Genomic DNA, 25,536 nt, shown 5'->3' with positions numbered 1-25,536 from the left:
TTCATTTTATGCATTTCAATTCCAAAAGACTTTTTTCTGCCTAAACAATTGTTTCTTTAGCGTTTAAAAAAATTTTAGTGATAAAAAAACATTATTATTCTTTCCAAAAATTTATTGTTAATATTTTAACTGTATTCATTTTTTGACAATTATATGTATTGTGATTGATTTTTAAATTTTTATTAGGTCAAAGATGATAAAGAATTTTCTGAATTTTTACAACTACACAAAAACAAAAAAAAATTCTGGAGTAATGATACTGAAGAATTTACACCAAATAATATCTCATTACCAAGTGATTCAGAAGATGAAACAGGTAATAAATTATAAAATAAATTTTATATTTATAGACGATTGTGATGGTGTTTTAAATTTTAAAAATACAATAAAACTATTATAATTGGTCACTCCAGGTTAATAGTCACATTTCCTGGTCTCTTAATCTTCCATTGACGTTAATGTAATTCAATTTTTGTTAATTCGTCATTAGTTTCATCCATAATACTGGTTTACTTGTCAGATTTATTTTTTACTTGCAAAACATAAAGATTGATATTTAAAGCATAATCCAGATAATGTTTACATTATCTGGATTATTTATAAGATGCCAGGTCTCCTATAAACACTAGCTATTTAGTTTAAACTGCTAAATAGACACTGGTGTCATTAAATAATCACAAAATAATCCAGATAATGTTTACATTATCTGGATTATTCTGTGAAATTTTTTTATATTTATTTTTCACAAAAAAAAGTAGAGAGAATATGTATTTTTTTTGACAAATTTGGTTATTTTCATGAATTTTGAACACACAACTTGGAAGGGGTTTTTTTTTGGATAAAAAGTAGTCAAGATGCGTGTTCAAAATGTGTTAAAAATGTCTGGCAAATATCATCTTACTAAAATGTGACACAATTATAAAGCATTTATGGGTCTCTACTTAAAAATGTCTCAGAAATGAAAAATCCAGTCATTGTCTTTGAAAGAAAAAAGAGATTTGATTAATCTTTATGAGAAATCAAACTGCACAAAGACCACTTTTGCAATAGATCATGAAATTCCTTGTATTATGCTGAGTAATGTACTCTGAAAGAAAAAAGTATTGATATAATTGATTGAAAAGTTGAAAAAAAAAGAGCTGCATAATTTGAAATTTGATGATATTGAAGTTCTTATCTGCTGGTTAAAATATGTAAAATCTGAAATCATTTCTGGTGTAGTTCTTCTAGAGAAAGCTATGAAAGTGGCAAAAAAAGAACGAAATATAGAAAATTTTAAAGCTAGTAATGGATGGATTGAACACTTTAAAGAACATAGTATCTCCTTTAAAAAAGCAAGTAGAGAAGCAGCAGTAGTTAATAATGCTTGTAATGCAATTGAAGACTGAAACAAAACCATACTGAAGAATATTTTGAGTCAGTATTCAGAACGTGATACGTTTAACTTGGATAAAACATTCAAGTTAAACGTATCACAATAATCAACAGGTCTATTTTATTGTCTTTGACCCAATAAAACCTTTAGCATTTAAAAATGAAAAATATGTAGGAGGAAAGCAATGTTTAACAGTTTTGCTTGGGGCAAACATGAATGGTGCAGAAAAACTGAAACTACTAATGATTGGTAAGAGAAAGAAAACAAGATGTTTCAAAAATGTTAGATCACTACCAGTTACAATTCATGAAGCCAATTCATGAAGCCAATTCAAAACTTAGGTGCTTTCAACAATCTGGGAGAAACATAATTGTGATTTAGATAGTAAAGTTAATTCAATAGCTTTTAAATTTTTTACTTATTGTATTTACTCGCATATAAGATGACCTTGCATATAGGACGAGGTGTGACTTTAAGGATCAAAATAAAGAAAACTAGATTTATTAATACAGTTCTAATTTTATTTTGTTTAATCACAAGTAAAATATCAAATAAACATAAATGCACACATTGTCCCGCAAAAATTACTAGCATCTTAAATTTTAAGGAAAAATCTTGTAAAATTGACAACATAATTTGTTCATGTAAAGCTGGACAATCGGGAACGTTTTTTTTGCCAATTCTTAACAGTCGAAACCACTCTCCATTGATTACACTTTTGAGTTTCTCCGAATTCTGATTTCCAATAATCATGTTTTCACGTGGGAATGGATTAACATCATGCTCCTATGTGATTTTGGAATTTCAATTTGGAATTCAATTCAAAAGCTTTGCTTTTCCTATTGCTACTCATCTTTGCTCCTGACAATATACAAAAATGATTCAAACGATCCAGATAAAATACTTGTTTTTAAATACAAGAGGGTAAGCATCTGGGAAAAAATGCGAATACCCAGTTCACAAAAATTATTTGCAAAAATGCAAAGAATCTTTCGCTCACGTGTTTAGGACAACCTAGAAATTTGAAGCTGTGATAAATGAATAGAAACCTCGTCTTATTCGCAAGTAAATACAGTATATAAGAACAGTACAGTTGTTAATAACAAAGGCTTTTTTTTTCTGATGCAAAAATTCTCTATTTCTGAATGTAATGGCACTTATTCAACCACTTGATCAAGGAATTATTCAAAATTTTAAATTTAATTTTTTAAAACTTTTTGTAAAAGTTTTCTTAAAATCAGTCAAACAAAATAAGAAATTTGGATGTCAAATTCTTTTAAGCAGGCACGATTTTCAGTTGAGAAAACAATAGAAAAGAACTTATCATAAATCCTCAATAGACACCAGGTCTCCTATAAACACCAGCTATTAGGTTAAACTGCTAAATAGACACTGGTGTCATTAAATTCCTATGCTTAGTTTGCAAAGCTTAAAGATGTTCTGTACATTCTGTGGTAATTTTCCCATAAGAACTTTTGAAAAATGTTTTTACTACAACGTGTGATGCAACTGAGGTATGTGATAACTAATACGTGAATGGGTGCATCTCCCTGTATCTTCTGTTCAAAATATTTTACACATATCAGTGAACTAGACATCAGTTGGAATGACAACTGCATTTAGTTTGAAGACAACTTATTCGGAGTTGTCTTCATGCTAAATGCAGTTTCATAAGCAAAAGTACACTCTGGAGAAGTAGCAGCATGGAAATTCAAAGTGTATGTGCATCAAAAAAAAATTTGCAAGTGGAGAAGCAAGCATGATGCTCTTAAGGCTATCAAGAATAAGAGTGAAGCAAAGAGACTGGCAGGAGGAGGATGCAAGATCAGCAAAGAAGTAGAAGGTTCTTCAGTGGATCTGTGAGCAGCGAGAGAAAAATAACCATATTTTCAGATGGATGGTGATGAACGAGGAAAGAGAAATTTTCACCCAGTTAGATGAAAGTGATTAACAAAACATGGTGTTTATAGCTAGCAAAGGAAGGCTAGAAAAATTCACGAAACCTTGATTATTACCAGTGGCGTAGCATAGTAGGGGCGGCGGCAAAATTTCACAATAAATAATAATATCTTGTAAAAATACCTAAATAAGGGGGCGGCAAAATTTTCCTCCGCCCCGGGCGGCTGACACCCACGCTATGCCACTGATTATTACCATAAGCATAATAACTTTATGCTTATGGTAGTAATGTTATTGTGTAGTAGTGTGCTTTTCTATTAAATTAAAAGGAAAAGTTCTTGTGGATCACCTGCTTTTATTATTTGGGAGAGAGAATGGTTGGGGAGGCCATGGATAGTGGTGAAAAGTAGATTAAATTGTGTTTTCTCCTTTTTTTATCACTAGTTTTCAGATATGAAATTCCATGAAAATGGAATGATGCCAGGTCTCATATATTCTGGGGGCAAAGCATATTCTGTTCAACAGATGCCCAGTTATCTATTAGAAGATTTACAGCATCTTGTTCCAATAAGATTGAATTTCAAGACTAGAATTCCAATTCCCTACTCCCAAAAAAGTACATACATAGACATTGATAAAGTTATTTATTGATAAGTTATAAGAAATATTTTAATAAGTTAGTATAGAAGAATAACAATTCAGTGTTAGAGGAGAAAAACACATGTATACAGTGAAGATAGTAAAGATGGTAATGTAGTTCCTCTACCTAATAAGTTACTAGCTTTAGAAGTGTTAGAGACAGTACAGAATTATGTCATTTTTGTTTAAGAAATGGTGAAGATTTTAAATCATTAATAGCTTTAGAATATAAAATTAATTTTGCAACTTGAACACCAACTATATAGTGTATTCACTCGAACACATGGCAAATTTCATCACTAATTTTTATTCAGTTGATACGCGTATTAAGTGCTTGTACACGTTTCGGGCTGTTGACGCCCCTCTTCAGCCAACTTGTACTTTGGTCCTGTATCTGTTGTCTTGATGCTGACTGTTATGCATCTTCTTCTGATGAATAATGCTGTTTCTGTTTTCTTTATTCTTATTCAGATACAGGACCAAAGTACAAGTTGGCTGAAGAGGGGTGTCAACAGCCCGAAACATGTACAAGCACTTAATACGCATATCAACTGAATAAAAATTAGTGATGAAATTTGCCATGTGTCCGAGTGAATACACTATATAGTTTGTGTTCAAGTTGCAGAATAAGTACCGGCACGGTTTCATAAATACCAGAATAAAATTAATTTTATTAATATATGTTCTAAAATGAAAATTGATCAATATCTTTTATAATTGATAAAATAGAATAAGCTGTGTTTATTAGAATTAAAATTTAAATAATAAATATGTATTGTATGCAGTAATAAGAGTATAATTTTATTTATATACCCATAATAAAGGTACTGTATTTATGGAACATGATATACATTGACTATGATTTAGAGGTCACTCTGCTTAGTTGGTTAATATTTCTTGATCCCCTAAATGATTGCTGATTAAGGTTTGACTGTATTTATTAATACAAAGATATAAAATTTATTTTTTGTATTAACTAGTTTAATTTAATAAAAATATTCTGTACAGTCAAATCTCAGTTTTCAAACAAATTATTTTTAAAAGTTGTTTTAAAACCAAAACAAATTTTTCCATAAGAAGCAATATAAAGTGAATTAATCTGTTCCTGACCTACAAAATAAAGCCTTTTGTGTACTTCTTTAGCTGTATTTCATGTTAAAAATGCCTACAAATGTAATGTTATATTGTGTATAGTATAATACTGTATTATATATAATAAATTTCTGTTATTTGTTAAACCCTACTTTTTCCACTTTTTTCGAGTGGAAAAGGTAGGTTTATTTTCTATAATTTAAAAGGATATGTTTTCTGGCTTAATGCCCTCTTCAGATCTAATATTATAGTGACAGCTGAAATTACTAAATTATTAAAACCATGGGTAAAATAGTAAAACTATAGAAATAAAATTATTTTTGTTAAAATGTATAAAAAAGTTTTTCGCAAGAGTATTCACTCCCGAGTGAATACTCTTACACCTTACTTTTAGCCAGTTTTAATTGGTCTTAAGGTTTTTTTTATGTTTAACTATCTTTTTAGTCTAAAAACTTGTGTTTCCTTTGTAATTAGCAACATTTCATAATTTCTAGGGAAATATAACAAATTGAGAGAACAATAAGCAGTCAAGTTTTGTTACTTAATTTGACTTAAACACCTTTAAAGATGAATTCTTGGATGCCATTTATATTACACGAATGTCAATTAATGTGGTTTTTATTAATTTGATTTAAATTCAACTGCGACACATACCAAAAAACGGAAGTAATATCTTTTCTGCATGTTCATTGAAATCTAATTTAAATAGCAATGTCGTCAATCATTAATGTCATGACATCTAATGACACAGGCAATCTCAGCACCACTAACTTCTGAATCAGTGATCTTGTCACTGATTGATCAGTCTGTCTACTTTCTTTAACATAGGAAGTATAGGGAGTTGATCATCTGTGTTTCTCTAATCTGTGGTTAGCTCTTGCCAAGTAACTTGTTCAGCAACCGAGTTACTGTATGGCAACTGGGCAAATATGAGTTCAAAATTCTGTTTGTAAACCAATTTGTTAGAAAAGTGAGTCATTTGAAAACTGAGGTTTGACTGTATTTTAATTTAAATTACTAAAAATATCAAATAAAAATGATATTTTATTTTTAATTAATACATAAAATTTTATATTCACAAAAATTTTATTCTGGCATAGTTTCTAAGTACAGTACATTGTTTCTGTAAATTAAGGAAAATATAAAAAAGTATGGTATTTTTACAACACATTAAAAATGCATTAAACTAGGATATGCTACTATTGGAATTAAAAGAGGATAGCAGTAACACAAAGGGGATGAAGACCCAGGACTACTCATAGGTATTGCCTGGGTGTGAAAGGGGGATAGGAAAGATGAGAAGAGTTGAGGAAGGCGGGAGGTGAAGAAAAAGTAAGATAGGATAGATGGTGAAGTATGAAGACTCGTGAGCACTTGCATCGCATTTATTAACCAAACAAAAGATAATATACAAAATATATACAATGAATACATAAGTTACAAGTTGAAAAATGATGACAAGGAAAAAACTAAGTAAGGCGGTACCCATTAGGGTGCATTAATATAGTAATAAACATACAAGTAAAAGGCCCAATAACAGTAGGACGAACTAGTTAAAGGTAGGGTCCAGTGTGCCGGTAGCGCGGATGAATTTTTCTAGGGCTGCAAAAATATCCGGATCTTCCACGAGAGCTTGTGGTGGACAGGGCTAATTGAAGCACTTTTTTAGCATTACTCTTTACAGATTAATCCGATGATTGTCGTGTTTGGTGAAGTCAAAGATCAAGTGAGTGGCATTCTGTATGGAGATGTCATCACAGTCACAATAGGGATGTTCCCTAAGTCCAAATCGATGTAGGTATTGCCGGAAATTTCCATGATCTGTCAAGAGCTGTGTGTTATGGAAGTTGGCGCAGAAGTTCTTGTTTTGAAGTCTGGACGAGATGTTTGGAAAGTATTGGTAGGTCGCTCTTCCGGAGTCTCCGTCTTCCCACTCGCGTTGCCACAACTGGATGGCGGTACTGTGAATTGTGGTTTTAATAGAGATGTCTGAGGCTCCCCAGTAGGTGGGGGTGGCAGAGGAAGCAGCAGCTTGCTTTGCGAGGGAGTCCACCAAAGAGTTCCCTTCCACCCCTGTATGGCCCCTGATCCATGAGAAGGCCACACTGTTTTGTGAGCAGAGAATTTCTTCCCGAATAAGAAGAGAGAGAGAGCCAAGATTGTTGACTATTCTCCTGATAGCGACTTGGCTATCAGAACAGATCCTAATATGTCGATTCCTGATCTAAGAGTTGTTAACATATTTAAGAGCTTGCAGAATGGCAAACTGTTCAGCTTGAGTAATTGTACAGATACTGGCAAGACGATAGCTTGCCTGTAAGAGAAATTGCTATTGTTGCATTCCTTAACCACAAATGCTGATCCCACCTTGCTGTGGCTTTTAGATCCGTCGGTGAATATCTGTATATAATAGTTGGGATTAGTCAGTGAAAGTCTAAGATAGAAATATCACCTGTGATACTGGGATGGGGTTCTGAGACCTCGGGCTTACCATTTAGGTTAGATGTAAGGTGGGAAAGAAGGGGCTCGTTCAAGTTGGGAAAAAGCCCAATTTCCATAAATTTGTAAAGTTCACTGTCTTGTCCTTCGATTGTCCCTCCGTTGAGCAGGTGCCACCACCACATTGTCTCCTTCGCTTTAATGTGGAGAGGAAGGACTCCAGAAAGAACTTGGAGAGCAGCCGTCGGGGCAGTACATGTCCTCATTGACTTGAACTATATCTTATGTGCAATAATCTATGCCAATAATTAAAAGAGGATATAAGAACAACAAATAAGTAATAGATTTGTACAAATGAGTTCGATCATAAAAAGAGCTGTTTTCAGATGTTCCTTAATTAGGTGTTCTGATTGTGTAAAAATATTTTCTGGAATAGAAAATTTCTTTAAAATGCCATCAAGACATTATTTACCATATGAATTGTAGTGGAGAGTCATCAGAAGATTAAAGGCAAAGCATAACTTTATATTCTGATCTGGAGAGCACAAGGAATGTTCTACCAGCCTTTTAACATTTGTGAAAAGAACATCTATGGTAAAGGCATCTTTATGGTTTGGGATGGTATCTCATAAGACAGATGACAGACTTCTATTCATTTCCAAGAGGAACCGTGACTGCTATAAGATGATAAATTCTTTTTAGGGATAAAAATACTAATACTAATTCTAATAGAATTTTAAAAGAATTAGTATTTTTATCCCAAATACTTCTAATGTTCAAATACTTCAAATGATTGCCGAATTAAATACTAAGTAATTCAGCTGTTGCCTAATTTAATAATTATAATTATTAAATTTAGCAAGAGTTAGCACCTAATGCTTGCCTCTAGTGCCAAGTTACTTGGAATTTAATTAATAATAATAGTAATATAGTATGGTGTTTCTAATTTTTTTTTTAATATTGTCTCATTACTTAAAAGTAAATTCAAACTTACTGTAACAAATTTGAAATTTAATTAAATTTTATTAGTTCTGAGATTTTTGAATTAGACTTTTTAAATATATATGTTTTTGTTTTAGATGAAAATGCAAATGAACATTTAATAAAAGATGAAGAGGTAAGTTAAAAATTATTTTATTTATATAAACAGTAGAGCAGTGGTTCTTAATCTTTTTGAATAGTGACACACTAATGATGTGTTTATATGCATAAACAAAACACAATATTAAATATCTAAGTGTTTTATATAAAAATATACAAATAATATTAAAAAACAGACAAAAAAATATTTAAAATGAATTTTTGAAATTTCATGACATCCTATGAGAAGTTTGTGGAATATCACTTTGTCTTGGCACACTGGTTGAGAACCACTGCAGTCCTAATTTTCCAAGGTAATGTGGACTGAGTATACTTTGGATAATCAACAACTTGGATTACACATAGGCAGTCAGACTCAGAGTTTCATATATGACATTTACATTCTTCAATCAAACAAGACTAATGCAGCCATTATTTTTCTCTTGCTTTGAAAAATCTCAAGTATTTACATCAAATTTCAATTGAAAAAATTTGACATAATTTGCATATACTGTATTTACTCACATATAAGACGAGGTTTTTATCCATTTTTCACTGCTTCAAAAACCTAGATCGTCCTATACATGCGAGCGAAGTAAACTTGTAAACTGTGTATTTGCATTTTTTACCAGATTCTCACCTTCTGGTGTTTAAAAATAAAAGTATTTTATCTGGGTCATTTGAATCATTCTTGTGTATTGTCAGGACTAAAGATGAATAGCAATAGGAAAAGCAAAGCTTTTGAATTGAATTCCAAAATTACACGAGAGCCCGATATAAGTTTTAATTCATTCCCACATGAAAACTGATGATTATTTAGAATTCAGAATTTGAAGAAACTCATAAGTGTAATCAATGAAGAGTGAATTGAACTGTTAAGGTTCCCGATTGTCTAGCTTTACATGAACAAATTATGTGTCGATTTTACAAGATTTTTCCTTGAAGCTTAAAATGCCAGTAATTTTTGCAGGACAATGTGTGCATTTACATGCATTTGATATTTTACTTGTGATTAAACAAAATAAAATTAGAACTGTATTAATCAATCTGATTTTCTTTATTTTGATCTTTAAAGTCACACCTCGTCTTGTATGTGAGATTGTCTTATATTTGAGTAAATACGGTATTTTGACAGTAGATATACAGTCGACTCTGCATAAGTCAATACCCGGATAACTTGTCACTCGTCGGTTACATAGTCAGTTTTTGTGGTCCCAGCCGACTTACATAGGCATTAATGTTATTAATGTTAAAAAACTCAGTTTACTCGACATCATTTAACTCGTCACCACTGGATAAATCAGCATACTTTTTCTGTTTCATACTTTTTAGATGTCTGATAAGTCAACTCCCCTCCTGAAAAAATGAGTTCACACCGTACAATAAGCTGTGTGGTGTGAACTCATTTTTCAGAAGGGGAGTTGACTTATCAGAATTCTAAAAAGTGTGAAACAGAAAAAGTATGTTGATTTATCCGGATAAAGTGGTGACGAGTTAAACGATGTCGAGTAAACCAAGTTTTTTAACATTAATAACATTAATGCCTATGTAAGTCGTCTGGGACCACAAAAACTGACTACGTAACCGACGAGTGACGAGTTATCCGGGTGTCGACTTATGTGGAGTCGACTGTATATTTATTAAATACTTTCACAATTACTTTTGTGTTTATAGTTGTTTGAGATGAAAATGATTCCTATTCTGGTTGATGATAATGGCAGCACATCTAGTTCCTTATAGTGCAGTTCTATTTTACCTTTTATAATTAAAACTTATACATTTTATAAATTTTTTTTATCCTAAATATCCATCTCATGCATAGCCAATCAATGTGATTTATTTGAAATAATTTGTTGTTTTATTAACTTAGTTTTTATTATTCTTAAATATTCATAAAAATATTTAACTGTAATGAAAGCAAGTACAATTTACATTGTTTTTTTCTTTTATTTATTTTACTCTTCATGTGTGTAGGCTCAAAGAGAGCCTTTTATCAAGTTCAGCATGGGTTTGGTCAGACCTGATGTGTCTGAGACAGATCACCTCCTTGAAAAATTCCTGAAATTTTTCGATCTGTCTGGATTGTTCCTAGATCCCCAGAGATCTAAGCTGATACCTTAGCCAATTGGCCATCAGACCATTGTACAATCCATATTACAACAAAAAAGGAATTCAATATAGTGTATATATTAGCAGCATGAGTGAACCAAATGTGAACCTATGATTAAAACAAAGTTTTAAATGTTTGTTTTAATTTGTATTGTCATGAGTAATTCTGTCTAGAGTTGGGTGCAGTTATGATCAATAATATAACTTTAAATGCTAAAAGTTCATATTAACCAATCATTAAATCATAATATATAAACTGGAAAGTATATTTTTTATATATGTTAATCAATAAAAGCTTAATATGCATTATTGAGAGAATGTATAATCAACATTTTTTATTAAAGACTAATTTTAATAATAATAATATATGAATTAGTGGAACTAGTATTGAACTTTCTGGCATTATAGAAATAAATATGTACACAACATGCTTATGTATTAATTGCTAGTATATGATCTATTCTTGTTATATTGTTCAGTTAAATACAAATACAGTACAATGATTAATAATGAAAAATCATTATTAACTTTTTAAGACAGTCACACAAAATAACTATTGTTTTAATTCTATTTTATTGTAAATCAAATTTTTTCAATTCTTTTTGCGTATTTCAAATTTTTTGATTTTTAGAAAATTTAATTTTTATTTCAATAAACATAAAACTGGTATTTTGTATTTCATTCCAGTATAATATATACATGTTAATATTTATACAATAAATATGTTCCGGAATACATCCTATGACAACCTGATCTTTTCTTTTATGCTTTTACTTGGTTGTCAAAAAATTTTAAAAATCTCCTTAAAATGAGAAAATATCTGATTAAAAATTTGTTTTTTTCAAATTGGGGCAAAAACCACAGATATATTTTTGATGTCATCCATACCTCATTGGAACCATACTATTGCTTGAACTTTTATACATTGTGAGAAGCAATGGTAATAATATATATAAAATTTCAGGCAAGTTATAGTATGGTTCCAAAACAATATGGATGGAAAGTAAGAAGATATCTATTTGGTTTCCACTCAGATTTTTAAAAAATGTTTTATTTTTTAATAGGATATTTTCTCATGTTTTAAGCAATGGTTCCCAAACTGTACGTTGCCACACCCAGGGATACTGCCAAAAACTAGTTGGGCACTGTGGCCAGGTTAGCCACTATTTTAATTATTAGTGATTTCCAGTATTCGTGCAGTACATTTTTTGTATGCTTGCCTAAATTGTGTATCTTGAGATCCATCTCACTAAAACATTTTAAATAAATACAAACTTATACAGTAGAGCATCGATTATCCGACCCCCGATTAACCGACCGCGTTCTAGTCGGCAAATTCAGAAGTCCGCTAATGATGTGGCGCTACAATATTTGGTTATGTCTTGGCTACTTTAATATTATTTTTGTTAAATTTTTGCATGTTTTAGCTGGCAGCACTGGCTCGACCATGAAAGGGAGGCTAGTATTTAAACCAGGCCTAATACACTATACTAATAATGTATTTTTTCATACTTTTCGGTTATTCGACTTTTCAGTTATCCAACCAACCCCAGTCCCCAATTAAGTCGGATAATCGATGCTCTACTGTATATACTTTTTTTTTCAGAATTATGTTGTGTTCTTTCCCTGTTAACAGAAAAAAAAGGAGAGAAATAGTTTCTTTTAGATAATTTTATTTCTGTTTTGTAGTTAATCTTATGAGTTAAAAGTTGTAGTCAATGAATGTGAGGCATCTACCTTAACTTAAAATCATCAAAACACTTTTCTGGCCATTAAAAAAGAAAAATAGAAACAGCAGCACTGGAAATTGATTAATCATCAGGTAATTTTTGAACAAATGAGCAAAGTCTATGGGACTAGTGAAGGGCATAGCTCCTTAGTACGAAAAAATTGTATTAAATATGTTTTAAATAATATATAGTAGTTATTCTTTACTAAAGAACTATTATTCTCTTCTATTTGTTTATATCATTTAATTATAAAGCCAACACACCAATTATTGTTAGATAGAAAAAACTACGAAGCCTGGGTTTCCCCTTCAAGTATTTATATAAATTATAAGTATATAAAACATAAAATATAATACTTCATGATTAATTATGGTAAAATATTATGCTTAATTTTGAAAATCGATGCTTAATAAAACTCATTATAATCTTTTTTAATTTTATATTTTTCTATATCCAGATTATTCAAAAATGAAAAAATTTTAATTAAAAATATATTTGACAAATATGTTAATGATATCTATTTATACATATATAGCTTGAGTTAATATTTGTTCACTTTAAAAACAATATGAATAAATAATTATTCAAAAATTTTAAAATATATTACAAAATATGAAACCTTCAGCAATGTATATAATATAATTATAGATATTTTTGAACAATGTAAAAAAATCAAGATTGTACGAAATAAATAAATATAGCATTTTTGTCCAAAGTTAATAGTATATTTTTTTAGGATAATTAGTCATATTACATACAGAAGTAATTTCATAAGAAATACACAAGGTTGTAGCACTGGTTTAGTGTATGGATGATATAATCACCATGGTCATTGCGTTAATTACAAAGAAGATATGAAGACATTAATAATACATTGTGCATCGTACATAGCATGTCATAGTTTGAATCAGCAATTACTGAAAATAGTGCATGCAGTTGCTTTCAGTACTGTTATGTGTGAAAAACAACAATCTTATATTAGCATTCAAACTTTTTATGATTAAAATCTATTGTGCATTCATGTGACACTGAAGGAAGTTTGTGATGATCAAACAGTAAGATGAAGTACTGTCTCTCAATGGGCAATTCAGTATGAAAAAATTTAAAAGCACACAGGATGGCCTACAATCAGGGATGCTGAAAATTGCCACAGATGTGTTAAACCCATTGTGCAATTCTTAAAAGAAAAGACCATATATCTGTGAAGAAATTGTAGCAAGCACTGGAATCTCACTCATTTCTGCATATCAGATGTTGATTGAAACATTGAAGAGGCTAGAATTTTTTTTTATCACTCAAATCATGAGAAATCAGATAATTTATGACTTTAGTGACATTTAAAAAGTTTATTTGAAAATTGCGTAACAGCTACAATATATCCATTAGACAAAATGTTAATATGTTATCATGAAACAGTTTATTACTTGACAAAACATTTTTTGAGACTTGTATCTCATCTTCAGATCCAACCTTAATAATATTATTCTATGTTTTTACATTTAATTTTAAAGTTGTTAAGTTTGGATATGATGTTCAGATATAAGTTTTGAAAAATATTTTATTAAGTAATAAATTCACTTCTTAAAAATTGTTAGCATTTTGTCTTATGGATGATTTTAAATATGGAGTTGCTTATCAGAGGACAGCTGTATTGACTTTCTTCTGAAAAGGAGGACTTTTTATTTCAAAATGTTACTATTGACTTATATTTGGATAAGATATTTTGAACCAGAACTGAAATTGAGTTTTAGTGAGTAGAGGAAGGTTTCTTCCTCTTCCAGAACCAAAAAATGTGTAAGGGGCAGCATTGCAAATGAAAAAATGATCTTTGCATACAATTATGCCAATATTATAGCATAATAATAATATAATTTTTTCAAAAACAGCTGAAAACTAGGGATATATTAAAGTACTGTAAGCTCATAAAACATCAATAATTTGTTTTTATACAGTAAATTATGATGTATTTCTTTTGAAATAACTTAGCTTTATTAATTGTAAAATACATAACTTTTTTCTTTAAGCTTATGATATCAAGATTATTTCTTTTTTTACTTATCTGTGAACCGTTTATAACACAAATGTTTTTGTTTATTTATCCATGAATTAAAAGAATGATGATGATGATGATGGTGATGATAAATCAGAGCCTTCAGTTCAGAAAGAGTCTGAAAAAAAGGTACATATATTAAATTAAAATATTTTTTAATTATTTTTAATACAGAAGTATGGTATTATAAATAAAGATTTTCATTTATCAGTGATTAACTAAATCAGTCTTGTAATTGCTAGGTTGATGTGTATATTTTTTAAAAATGCACATCAACTTTGATTGCTTTATTTGGATTAACACTTCTTATGTTTATTTATACTGTTAGTTTTTTAAAAATAAAAATAGTACATAAAAATAAAATACTTTTTTGTATGCATAGGCTAAGAGTTGGCAATACAAGAAAATCATCAACTGTAAATTCCTTATATTTGGATTTATGTTTAGTGTGTAATAATTTAACTGATAGAATTACCAAAATGATTTTACTTTTTTTTAACAAAATTTAATAGCAAATTCATAAACAATAGAGATTATCATCATTATGAAGTAATATGAATAATTACAGTAAATAATCAGACTTTTTTTAATATAAATTTAAATAATGTAATTGTTAACATATTGCAAATCAATAAATGTTACACTTCTCCAGATATTAATTATCTTATTTGTAACATTATTTCATTCCATTTTCAGATAATATTCCAGTTTAGTTATTAAAGTTTTTTAACTCTAAATTTATTTCTGATATTAATTTTTTCATATTTTGGTTAATTACTAATGCACGATATGATTAAATCAAGATAAATTTATTTGTTTATGATAGTTTGTCTAGATGCAATTTGATTAAAAACATTTTAATATTAAACCTATATTTAAAGAAAATCAAGGATATGAATGATGAGTATACAGTAAAATTGAAGAATCTGCCATACAAATGTAAAAAGGTAAGAAGTTAAATACATTTATTATTATTTATTTATTTTTATAATTTATGTTTAAATGTTACTTAATAGAATAAAATTTAATATAATTACTATTTTTTTGTTTTATTAGAATATTTATTTAAAATTTAAACAAAAAGTATTAATTTTATGTTCAATACTAATTGACATGGAAATGAATAAAACAACACTCTTTCAATAAATATTTTTAGATTAAGGAAATCAAATTTCTGTTTACTAACATTAGTGTTTTTGACTCGATTCATTCAAACATAAATAGAATACAAAATAATGATCTTTACTTTGCATTCTAATTTTGTATATTGGTAGTTAAAGGCTTTCTTTTATTTGATTATCTCCATTAATTCGGAAAGGAGATAGTTTTAATTCAAATTGTTTTAGTGGACTGAATACAGCTAAAGTTGCATCAAAAATGTTACAGCAGTAATAAATAGAAATTTGGTTTTCTTAATCTAATAGTATTTATGATTATTTTACCTGGAAATGATATATTTTGAATTAAACTTATGTATCTTATACAAAAAAAAAAAAACATAAAATAAAGTTGATTTAAATGTAAATGATGTAAACGTTGTAAGTAAAATTCACATTGTGTTTAATTTAAGTAAGAAAACAGAGTTTTTTTTTAAATATGTGAATTATATATAATATAGTAATTATTTAATATTTTTTATGTTCAGAAAGACATTAAAGGTTTTTTTACTCCATTGAAAATAGTCAGTTTAAGACTTCCTCCTAAAGTTAAAGGTAAATGTAGTTTATAATTATTTTGAATTGGAAAATACAAGATCTGGTAAAAATAATAAATGGTTTTCCAAATAATTTTTTCTCTTATAGATTATTTTTTCTTACATATGGCAAAATTAAAAGTGATTTGAATCTTTTTCTTCATTAGTTAGCTATGAAATACTAGGATGTAATTAGGACATTTACTTATGTAGTTGTCTGTCCAGACAAGATTTACAACAAAAATTAAATAAGTATTTCAAACAGAGCGTAAATGTAACTATCTTTTCATCTTGCTATTTATCATTGGATAAAGCAATTGCTTGAAGAAGGCTCTTATCAACATAAAAAGTCATTAGCTTGAAATTACTTAGTGCATAAATATTAATGGACAGATCAGAAAAAAGCATAGCATTGCGTTGAAATTTTTAGACAGAAATATAAGTATTCTACACAAAATTTAAATTTCTGGGACACAAAATCCAGATTACACGACATACCTCAAATGTTGAAATAAGTGATGAGTGATCATATCACACGAGTGTGTTGAAAATAATTGTCCACTTAAAGAGCATCATTTTTAGAAAATAAACAATTGAAAGTGAATTTTAAGAAATGTAAATTAATATGAAATGCATCTATTATAAATATAGTTTTACAAATAAAATCATTTTTAATTAGTAAACATTTATTTCTGCTAGATCTTGTATTTTATAATTTACCATGTGGTGCCAAATTTTCTAGAGTCTAGTCAGGGATACACAACCTTTTCTGAAGAAGGGTCAGGTTAGGATTAAGTTTACTGACGGGGGACCGGACCATTTTACAACCCTCTTTGTTGACACAAGGAGTCTAATTATTTTAGCCATAAGCAGTGTTGATAATCACAGGAAGTTTATGACTTGATGCCGTTTGAAATAATTATTAAATCCAAAACTTTTTAGTGCAGTCGGCTTCCTTTTAGTCGTATGACTCTATTCCAGCTATTAATTTTCTTGGTCCAACATAATAATTAAAAAATTTTTCTATTGTTAGTCTATGTAGAGACTTTGTTGTAAATAATTGGTTGTTATAGCTTTTGTACATTCCTTTTTGAACTCTAATTGATATTTTCTAGTTTGAATGACATTAAGTTGACAAATAAGCGTCTTTTCAGAAAAGGTTGATTCAAATTCAACCAATCAGAATCTAAAATGTAAAAAAATGCTAAAAAATCATTATTTTCATAGTTTTTCAGTGCTATTTTCACTTATTTTTATGTTATTTGATGCTATTTAGACGAATAAGCAAGTTTTCTGAAGCATAAAATTGAAAATTTTCTGCCAAAATAGAAACTTCCTGATAATATTGGGAATGACGTTCTAACATCATTTTATTCTGTTTGATTCTTCTAAAAATCATTATAATACTATGTATTAGACTTAAAATATTCCATATCTAAGCCAGAAAGTGTGTTAGCTACAAATAGAAGAACTTCAACCTCCATTTCTCACCTCGGGGAAAATCATAAAACAGTTGGGTGCTAATGACTTTGTGAAAGAGAAAAAGTTCTGTACTTGGAAACTTCGAAAGAAGGAATTTGGCATGTACTGTAGGGAGAGCGCATAAACATTGAAAGGGGGCCATATGTGGCCCCCAGGCCACAGGTTGTGCATCCCTGGTCTAGTCATTACTCAATACTGGATTTTATTATTTTATCATCATTATTTATTTAACTTTTCACTTTTATCTATCTCTAAATGTCTGTGATTAAAACTCCAAAATCTTATATAATTAATATTTTTTTAATCAGTTATTTATTATTTTACATAAAAAGATTTTCATTATATTTTAATAAATGAGTGCATAACAATTATCTAGGATGTATTGAAATTTTTTTAAACATATTTTTTTGCACAATTTTTATTTTTTTTCTTTATTAAACTGTTTATTTAGATTTAACTGTCTTGCCCCACAGGTTTGACCAACTTCTTTCCAATATAGATATTCATAATAAAAATTTTGTGATGACTCAACCCTCCATGAGGAGCCAATTTCCTTCAACCAACCTCCTATTGCTTTGCTTCCTTTGCTCTACTTCCCATGGGGTGGGCGGTTCCGTTCTCTCCCACTCCCACGAAGCTCATTTTCCTCATGCTATTCCTTCATTTTCTTCATTCACTTGCTCAAAAATTTTGTGATCATTTATCAATTTTCTTTTTATTTTTTCGGAAAAAAGTGTAACAATTTTAAACTAATCATTTTATATACCTAGAGTAGGTATCATATCAAAATATATTATATAAATTAATATATATTCATTTAATAGAGTTATTCTTTATAAATAATTTTTTCTTAAAAATATTTTTTATATGAAATGAGGAAAACAAATGACTATTAAGCCATCTTTTGTGAAAAAATTTTTAAAAAATTACTCAATTAAATGGTGATAATTCAAACTGTCAAACTGGAAAAATAATTTTAACAGAATAAATGATTAATTCTTTGTTCGATAAGTAGATAAAGGATTATAATCTTATTAAAATAAAGTATTTTTTTCATTAAATATTTTTAATATGATTTCAAGATATATCAAAACATGAACAATTTTTCTTTTTAGGTATAGCTTATGTGAAATTTAAAACAGAAAAACAAATGAAACAAGCTCTGAATAAACATAGGGGTTTTTTGTGTAAGTAAAAATTAGTAATATTAGTTATTTGAAAAATACTAGATCTGTATGTATGGAAATTAGTGGTTTATATTATATATTATACAGTGCATGTACAGTATACTTCTTTATATATATATACTATTTTAAAATAAATAAAATGGCTGATTTTAGTTGATTGTTATATTAAGTTTCTTCTCATAAAATTTATTTTATATTAAAGCTGGACATAGAATTGAAGTTACTAAATATGTTGCTAAAAAGGAATCACATATTAAGGATGACAATAAAGTAAGAAGAAATTTTATATTAATTTTGTTTTGTGAGTTAAGTGTACATTCAATATATATTTGATTATTATTGAAAATTGTTTACAACCTTCAATGTACTTTTATGTATGGAATTTTAAATTAAATTGCTTACCGTATTTTTACGGACTATAAGACGCACTTTAATTTTTTAGCAAGTTTTTTAAAAAAAATACCTATAAGACGCACCTGAATTTTGGGGGCAATTTTTCAAAGAAAAAAGTGCATCTTATAGTCCGTAAAATACGGTAATTATTAGTATTAGAAAAAATGCAATTGCAAAGTGGTAGAATCAAATTGTTGGACAGCTAATCCAATATTCTTCAGCTGAACTAATTGATCTAACAATTGCAACTGAATTTAGAATGTTTATATCAGACATGGACAAATGGGACTCTTGCTGAAAGTGTTAATTTCTGTTTTTTATTATTATTTTTATAATTTTGTGAAAATATGTTTATTAAAAAAATTCAATATTTGTTTTATATTATATAATAAAATCACGTGCCTTACAATACTAATAATTAAGCAATTTAATTCAACATACTATCCGCCATAACAGTACAGAACTGCGGCTCCCACGCATTTTGCAAAACCTACATTTCGGCTCCCACTGAACTCTTGCTTGCCCATCCCTGGTTTATATAATATAATGCTGAAAGCATATTATTTTCTATGACATATTACCAGATATCTAATAAAGATATGTAATGTAAACTATAGTTTAAAATTTTATTTAATTTTTAAAGATAGGCATTTTTCTACATTTTGAATTACTTCATAAATGAACTATAAATTGTGCAATCATGTAAAACATATTTTACAGTATTTTATGCAATGCAAATACTGTAGAGTGTCAATTATCCAAAATAATTGGGGTGAACAATTTCAGATATGGAAATTTGGTGGGACAATAACTGATTACATTTGGTAAAGAAATAATAAAAAGATTAATATGTTTAAAAATAAATACCATAAATAGAGTATTCTATTACAATAATAAAAGGGGTTGGGTAAAAGACAGAAATTTAATACATGTAAATGATAAGAAATACCAAAAAAATGTTTTTAATAAATTAAACATGTATTGATCTTTCAATTCATTATACAACATACTGATGAAACTTTGAATTCAAAGTAAAAAATATATAATAGTAAATTAATATTAAGTAAAGTATAGTATTCGTGTAAAAATTATTTATTACAGTTCCTTTTTTGAAAGAAATCATTTATTTTGCTTTGCTTTACATAGTTCTTCTTGTTTAATGCCGATAAACCCCCACCTTGCTTGATTGTCATGAGAATTGAAAAATTGCTTAAGGCTGCATTTCTAATCATGTCAGTGCTGTTTCTAATGTATTAATTGCTGATGCATTTGGTGTATTAAAAGTCTGTGCTCATTACTCATACTTTTTTTGTATGCTAATAAATAAAACCTAACACTAGTGTCGATAATGAGATAGATTGATAGTGGGACTACGAAAGAATATTAACAATCATTTTTATGTCAAAAATTGTAATTTCTGGAATTGGTACTCTCTCAAGTTGATTCTGGTCAATCAATTTTTTTTATATTTTGTATAATTGATTTTTGAACAATTGACACTCTACTGTAATCATAAATGGCTTTTTAGTAAATAATTATTTTTATCAGTTTAATAGAAATTTTATTTTGGAATATTTAGTATACATGAAAACTGAATTAACAAAAATTTACTTAAATTATTTTTTAGTCTTAAAAAATTTGTTTGTTTAATTGCATAAGAAATTTTAAAATTGTAAAGATTAGATATTCTTAAAGCTTTCAAATACAATAATGAAATATTTTTAAATATTTAATTTCTTCTGTTTTTTTTTTTTTTTTTAGTGATTTTGCTTATGACAATATTTACCATTTAAAGCTGATTGTAACCTCTTCAGTTATGCACATGATCTCCAGCAGAAGGCATTAAAAATTTAATGCTTTTTCTATGGGAAAATCCTTTTTCAAAAATTCTCAAAAACTGAAACAGATAGAACCAAGCAGTTTTTGCATTAGAATCCTACTTAATTCTTCTAGTAATGTATGGTTCAAAATTATGAAAATCAAATTCATTAATTTTCTACATAAATAACATCACTAGACCTGATATACTATAAAGCTAGACTCCAACCAAATGCCGAATTCTATCGGGATAGATATGGCTAAATATTAAATAAATTATGCAACCAATTTGGCACTAGAGGGAGGCATTAAGTGCCATCTCTTATTAACTTTAATAATTATATCATATAATTTTAATAATTAATTTAAATAATTTAGAAGTACTGGAAGAAAAAATTGGCCCAAAGAGGGACTCGAACCCACAACTCCAGCTTACCATTATAATAACCGTCGATGGTTATAACGTAAGCTTATATATATATGCTGGAAGAGTAGATCAGACTGGAGGTCTGGATAGCATAACTGGCAATGCATCTGCACGGTAAGCAGTTGTGGGCTCGAGTCCCGCTCCGGACTGATTTTTTCTTCCAATAATTCTAAATTATTTAAATTAATTATTAAAGTTAATAAGAGATGGCACCTAATACCTCCCTCTAGTGCCAAATTGGTTGCATAATTTATTTAGTATTTAGCCATATCTAGCACAATATAATTTGACATTTTGTTTGGATCTAGCCTTAATTTTCTACAACTTTAAAATCTTGTAAAAATGTTAGTGAATTTGATTTTCTTGCCACAGACATCATACCACATACACTACACAAAAGTCTTGAAACATAAGGACTTCACAACACCATATACATCACTCTCCAGAAGGTGGCCATACTAAACACATGTCATGTAGTCAAGAAATTCTTAAACAAAAAATACAAACATGAACAGCATGTACAAAATGCTTTTTTTTTTTTTTTTTTACTGTAATTGTGCTTTGAATTTGGTCTGCTACTAGGCACTAGTATATATACTATATACGAATATTCTACCAACACCAAATAATAATAATAATTTATAGTTTATAACAATAATAAAAAAAAAATATTTTACTTTTTATTTCTTTATGGAAATCTTTACTTAAAATAAATTTGAGTTAAATAACATATTAATTAATGAATTTGTTTTAGGAAGAAAGACATTATGTTCAAGCAGAGGAAGATGTAGGTGAAGTAAGTGTTTTATATGTAAATTCTTAATTAGCTTGAATTTGATAATTTTGCTATAATGACATTCATGCTTTCTATTAATTTTTTTTTTTTTTTTTTAATAAACTATTGAAAAAACATCAATGTGCTAGCCCATACATCCTTGACCATGCAACATTTCTTGACATCCAACAACATAGTGTTTGTCCCTCATTCACCTTACACACTGTTTCCAATTTGGGAGAAGATTTGTGACAGTAAAAGAAATCCAGGAGTAATTGCAAGTAGTGTAGAATGCTTTGAGAAAGTAATTACAAATGATGACTTTCTCAAGGCATTCTATTTGTGGAAAGTATATTGGGATAGGTATCTACTTTTCTATGGAGACTACTTTGAAGGTGATAGGGACAATAGTGTGTACAATGAGTAACTGTGTTTTTACAAACATACATCATGCACTGTTGGGTAGCATCTCATACATTATTTCATAGTTTCTCACATTATTTTAGTATGTAAACTTACACAAATAATAAATGTTATGCTTTATATTGGTGAACATTGTGTTTTAGAAGATGTTATTTGTTTTACTTTTATCCTTAAAAATCAACAATTATTTAAATAAAAGGTTCAATGGCAAAATAATAAAAAGAATAAAGAAACTAATGCCCTTCCAAGATAAAATTTAAAGTGCTAAATTGTTTGCAGAGAGAATTAGTAATTATAAATTGTTTGCTCTTCTCTCATAAATGAACAAACCATGTTTATTATAAAAAACAGAAATTAGAAATGTGATAATATCTTCCAGTCATGAAGCAAAAATTGCAAAGATGATCAAAAATCCAACCATCAAAAAAATGAAAAACATTTTAAGTGTTTTTCATTTTTTTAGTCATAGAAGAATGTTCTGAGTATGTCTGTTATCTATGAAGAAACAAAGCATTTGTTTGATCATTTTAGTTAAAGTACTAATCTAGATCAGAGATTCTCAGAAAGCATTTTTTATGGCTTACATAAAAATTATTTATTGTATAATTTGTATGGAAAATGGCTCATAATTGCACCTGTGTGAAACATAATAAGGATTTATGCAATAGTATTCACATTCCATTGCATTTAGGATTTATTATCCAAAATGAACTTCATTCAAAAACCACCAAATGGCAACTATTTTGATGATAGATAGTGAGTGAAGTTACAACATTGGCTTTCTGTATTGGATAACTATGAAAATTGACTGGTAGTCTCACATAGTTTTTCTGAAACTAGCATTATTCTGGTCTAGATAAGCTATGAAGGATAGTTTTGAAAACTTATGGAAAGAAATACTTTATTCACTGTAGATTATTGGCAAGTCTAAAATTTAAGAGAAGAATTAAAGATATCAGGAACTATGTATGTGGGTGGATCAAATGAAAACAGAACAGTGGTCATAATTCAGTGTATGTGTATGTGAGTGTAACAAAACTGTGTGTAGATGTAGAGCGGGAGGTGAAAGAGGAGAAACCCTATTGAGGAATGGACTCATCCTTGGTAAGCATGTGCAACCACATGGTATGAGCTGGTGGTCAGCCAGGAGTGTCGTCCGGCAGGCAATCAGTCTGCATCATGTTTGCGACTAAAGAAGAGCAACGTGGTACTCTGGAACGTTTGCGTGCAGGAATCAAAGCCAAGCATCCAGGAACGTTATCCTCTGGCGTGCTTTTGCTCCACGAGAATGCACGGCCACATACGGCCACTCGCACACTGAGCATACATTTTTGAAGTTTTGGTGGAGTGTGTTGGAACACCCACCATACAGCCCCGACCTTTTACCATGTGACTTTCACATCTTTGGTCTGATAAAAAAAAGCATTGCGGGGTTGATGTTTTCAATCGGACAGCAAAGTCATGGACACTGTTCGAAACTGGTTTCAATCTCAGCCAAACTCTTTCTACAAACAAGGTATTCACCGCTTGGTGCAACAGTGGGACAAGTGCTTGTGTAATTTTGATAATTACATTTGAAAATAAATAATGGCTACTGTTGTGTTTTCATTTGATCCACCCTTATACGATTTCCAAAGAAAGACAAAACAGATGATAAAAAAAAAAATTAAGAGTAAATAAATACATGCAAGCTATAATAATTATTTTTAACTTTTACTTTAAAATAAAATAAATGAAAATATGTTGTTATTTTTTTGATTATATACTTTCAATCATCTAACTATTTTTTAAAGTATAGTATTTCTACCTTCTGTATTCAGTTTCCATATTTGTATCTTCAGTAATGTGAGAAATATAATTCCTAAAATATGGAACTTCTTTTGTATTTAATTCAATTTTTAATTTTTAAAGTTGTCAATAAATGATGACTTATCTTATTTCTAGCTCTTTTAATTATTATTATTTTGATGTATTAAATTTTGTGTGATCAATAAAATATCTATAATTATGATAATATTTTATATATATCTGGATAATATATTTGGTTCTTAATATTTTTTATTAAGTTTTATATTATTACTTAATTTATAACAATAATATTTCTTAAGATTATTCAGCTTAATAAAAAGCTGAAATTTGAAAAAATTGTAGACCTATAAAATCCCACTGTTGTCCATCTGTCCTTCATTAATCTTGACAACAGTGTTAGATAGATGAAAATCAAGACCAGATATGGAAAGCTTAGGGCAGGAGACCCCAATTAACTATATATGAACTTCTGATTTGGGCCTAAAGTCACATTATTTTAATTCAAAAATTTTCTCCTGAACAGAGTTAGATACATGACTGGCATGACTTTATTGTTAACAGGAAAAGTGTGATGTACAGAGCAAAACACTATTAAACAAGTGCATTGTGGCAAAACATTGCAGCCTGGCATTGTGACGATGTCACAATAAATAATTGTTCATTTCATATATTATTAAATGTACGAAGGCTGTTTCTTTTTCAACCTCTGATGGTCCATAAAATGAAGACAAATGTAAATAACAAAATAAGTTTATTACCAAAAGTTAGGTACAAACATGGTTACTTTTAGACATAATCACTGTGAAGATTGAGGCATTTGTCATATCTGTGGACGAGCTTTTCCATCCCTCTTCATAGAATGTTGCCACCAATGAATTGAGATGGCCTTAATGATGTTTTGAAGATCATCATTAGTCTCAAACCTCTGCCCTCCTAGCCACGTTTTCAGTTCAGGAAAGAGGTGGAAGTCTTCGAACATTAAAAAGTTCCAAGCTGGCTGGAAGTCTTCACCACCTTTAAACACCCAGCGAATAGCCCCAATTAAGCACTGAGTGATTTCCACCTCTTTCCTGAACTGAAAATGTGGCTAGGAGGTTTGAGTTCATTTGGTTTGAG

The 25,536-nt window shown here is 29.1% G+C and overlaps 1 protein-coding gene across 2 annotated transcripts in view; it reads left to right on the top strand.

Annotated features, from left to right (window-relative positions):
* The window catches only part of LOC136984436 (probable RNA-binding protein 19), a 57,341-nt gene that overhangs the window by 10,021 nt on the left and 21,784 nt on the right, over positions 1–25,536 (top strand). The window contains exons 5-12 of one of the 2 annotated variants that reach the window (XM_067281411.1): positions 187–316; positions 8,524–8,561; positions 14,477–14,542; positions 15,295–15,360; positions 16,059–16,125; positions 18,704–18,775; positions 18,978–19,045; positions 22,168–22,209. In XM_067281411.1, coding sequence (XP_067137512.1) covers positions 187–316; positions 8,524–8,561; positions 14,477–14,542; positions 15,295–15,360; positions 16,059–16,125; positions 18,704–18,775; positions 18,978–19,045; positions 22,168–22,209 — 549 coding nt within the window. The remainder of the gene's footprint in view (positions 1–186; positions 317–8,523; positions 8,562–14,476; positions 14,543–15,294; positions 15,361–16,058; positions 16,126–18,703; positions 18,776–18,977; positions 19,046–22,167; positions 22,210–25,536) is intronic. The other variant, XM_067281413.1, reaches the window with a different exon arrangement.

This window comes from Centruroides vittatus, unplaced genomic scaffold, assembly GCF_030686945.1.
Source record: "Centruroides vittatus isolate TY-2023 unplaced genomic scaffold, ASM3068694v2 contig_918, whole genome shotgun sequence".
NCBI classification, from domain to species: Eukaryota; Metazoa; Arthropoda; class Arachnida; order Scorpiones; family Buthidae; genus Centruroides; species Centruroides vittatus.
The sequence above is the reverse complement of the archived record's forward strand: the minus strand, read 5'-3'. Positions and strand labels throughout refer to the sequence as shown.